Source organism: Quercus lobata, chromosome 4 (genome assembly GCF_001633185.2).
Source record: "Quercus lobata isolate SW786 chromosome 4, ValleyOak3.0 Primary Assembly, whole genome shotgun sequence".
Classification (NCBI taxonomy): Eukaryota; Viridiplantae; Streptophyta; class Magnoliopsida; order Fagales; family Fagaceae; genus Quercus; species Quercus lobata.
The window spans coordinates 44865667-44868764 of record NC_044907.1 but is presented as its reverse complement, the minus strand read 5'-3'; the positions used below and the strand labels follow the sequence as shown (position 1 = coordinate 44868764).

The window sequence follows — 3098 nt, the reverse complement described above, 5'->3', positions numbered from 1 at the left end:
GCCATGTTGCTGGAAGCAGGGAAAGTAGGAGCATGACCTTGGAATGGTGACATGCTCACTAGATAGCACTTGGCTACTCCTTTTCCACATTCTCAGTTTTAAATCTTCTTTTATACTCTTCTGTTTTGTTTTTTTTTTCGTCTTTCTTTTAATTTAAAGCGAGGAGAGCACTAATCTAACTCTTTGTAACACTACCAGAGGTACACACTAGCAAAAAAAGGATTTCCTTGGCCAAGCATTGTTTTTTGTTGACAATGACAGACTTGGGTATGTGCACAACAACTATCCATATACAAATATCAAATACTAATTAATAGCCACAAAAGGATAAGGTAAACCTATATAAAAATCAAAGTTTTTTAGCAATACTGCCATGCCAACTACTAAACTAAAGGAAGAGAAATAACAATGGTTTCACTTCATCCATACCACTAATGATTTCACTTCTTATATGCACGCCACCATCTGCTTAGTAAGATGCCACATTTGCTCCATCAAGTAAAATAAGGCTCTCCATGAAAGTAGCTACATATGAAGGATGTTGGATATCAAGCTTCTCATGTAGAGTTTCAGTGTCAACTAATACAAACTTAAGTTCCGGCCCCTCTACTAGTTCATTGCAGTAGAAAACCAGAAGTGAACCATACTCAGTAAAGCCAAAGAAACAAGCTATTCTTTGAAATGATACAACGCAAAGTTTATTCCAAGAGTCAACTACACCGTACTCCTTCATCACCCATACGGAGTATTGGCTTGGAAAGCCAGGTTGTTCATTACATCCAAATGTAATGAAAGTCAGTTTCCCTTTGAATGATGCAAGAAATCTCTCGCAATTGTTTGCCTTGATCAAACAATCAGGCAATGCCAGCTTCCTGAATCTCTCACTGTTAACATCAAATGCCATAATCAATTCACTTCTCCCATCCTCTCTGATACGTGCCAACCAATGCAAAGCTCCACAAACCAATGGGACTGGCAAAATAAATTTTCCATAACCGAACGTAACATCTGTTGTCAACTCGACCCCAACCCTTCTCCATGAATCCGAACTTAACGTGTACACCTCGAGCTCCTTTGTAACCTTGTAGTCATTATTCTCTGAATGATACGCAAATCCGAGTGTAACATTCTCTAACTTTCCTAAGCAAGTAGGAGGCAACTTCTTGAATTTTATAATGCTGGGGTTCCACAAATATATAACATTAACATTAACACTCCCGAAATCAGCGAGACACAATAAGCCATTGCACGAACCGACTAGTTGGGCAGGTTTAGAATAAAAATCGAAGGGAATTTTAACCTCCGAAATCCTATCAAATGTACAGTCGAAAGCGACAGTACAGACTGGTCTGTTGTTAGGAGACCACCAAAAAGAAGGATGCGATGGCACGTGTATGACATAACCATTATCATGGGAATCTTTGTTGTTGTTGTTGTTGTGATTAAGGTGGGTGGAGATGAAATAAGGGGTGGTGATCGAGGAGTCCCAGGATTTGGAAACGCATCTGAATCTTATCACTGATTTCACAGGTAGTCTTCCGAGGATGTTGAGTACGACGTCGTCTGGGATGCTCCATTGGAGAATCGGTGGTTTCATCGTTTGGGACACAAACAAAAGGAGTATTACTTGGGGTACTTAGGTTCAGACACCTAAACAATGTCGTTGATTCGAGGATCAGAATTTAGATCAGACTAAAACGGTGACCTAATCTTCACTTGTGAATAGTACTCTTTTCGCTATTGAAGCTTCCTTTTGTAATTTTTTTTTTTTTTTTTTTTTTACTCGATAATTTGGGAGATTGGGATTTATATATAATAGTAAGACTCTTTTAAGTTAAATTTGGATTTTTTTTTTTTTTTTTTAACAGTATTTGGGATATTGACACAAACACAACACGAATGCTGCATTATTTTTTCTTCTCAAATTAAATAATAAAAAAATTGCTGCATAATTTTTTATGGGTTCATGTCTCAAAGCTAATCTATAAATATATATATAAATATATATATATATATATATATAGCCCAAACTCATAAAAAAAATCTAATTAGATTTTAATTGAATTCTTAATTTTACGTCATGTGTATCTTTTAATTTTTGATTTTGTACTAAATGAATTATTGAATGTAAAAATCGAAGAATCCAAATCTAATTAGATTCTAAATTAGATTTCGATTAGAGTCTAATTTTCCACCACATCCATCTAAGTTTTTAATTTTTGTGACAAAAGAATTATTGGGTGCAAAATCTAAAGAGTGTAAAACTAATTAAATTCTAAATCATATATATATATATATATAATAAGAAACTATTACATATATTAGAAATATATGGTTTAAAAAAAGTGTAAGCTAATACCATGTATAATTTGAATCTCTTCTAAAAAAAAGTATAATTTAAACCGAATAATTGTGATTTTTTTAAATTGTACTTGTGCACATACACAACATTACACACTAATCTATATATCTATATATATAATAATAGGCGAAGTTGAGAAAAACTCAAATTAGAATTCCAAATTAGAATTCCAATTTTGTACCATGTGTTTTAAATTATTTATTCTCAAAAAGTTTTATTTCTTAATTTTAAAATCAAATGTGGGACTATATCATAAATATTCATCCAAGTGAGTTATTAAGTACAAAAACCAAAGAGTCTAGAATAAATGAATCAAAAAAAAAAAATGCTTCACAATAAATTTTAAAAAAAATATATTTACAATTTTCATTTTATACCTAATAATATCCTTACAAATTTTTTTAAAGAGTTAACAAAATATAAAAATGACTATCAATAGTATTTCAATTATATATACAAGAATTATATTATGTATCTTATTGTATATTTTTAACTGTATTCATGCATATGCATAGAGTTACAAGTTAGTATATAATAATAGGTAAAACTGAGAGAAACTCAAATTAGAGTTTCAATTTTGCGCCATGAGTCATAAATTATTTATTCTTAAAGAGTTTTATTTCTTAATTTTAGAATTAAATGAAGGACCACATCATAAATATTCATCCAAGTAAGTTATTAAGTACAAAAATCAAAAAGTCTAGAATAAATGAATCATAAAAAATAAAAATAAAAA

General features: G+C 31.4%; 1 protein-coding gene across 1 annotated transcript; it reads right to left on the bottom strand.

Annotated features, from left to right (window-relative positions):
• Window positions 1–469: 469 nt before the first annotated feature.
• LOC115985280 (F-box protein At3g07870-like) lies at window positions 470–1597 on the bottom strand. The gene has a single exon (XM_031108240.1). It carries the CDS (start codon window positions 1595–1597, stop codon window positions 470–472), a length of 1128 nt encoding a protein of 375 aa, XP_030964100.1.
• Between the last annotated feature and the right edge of the window lie 1501 nt (window positions 1598–3098).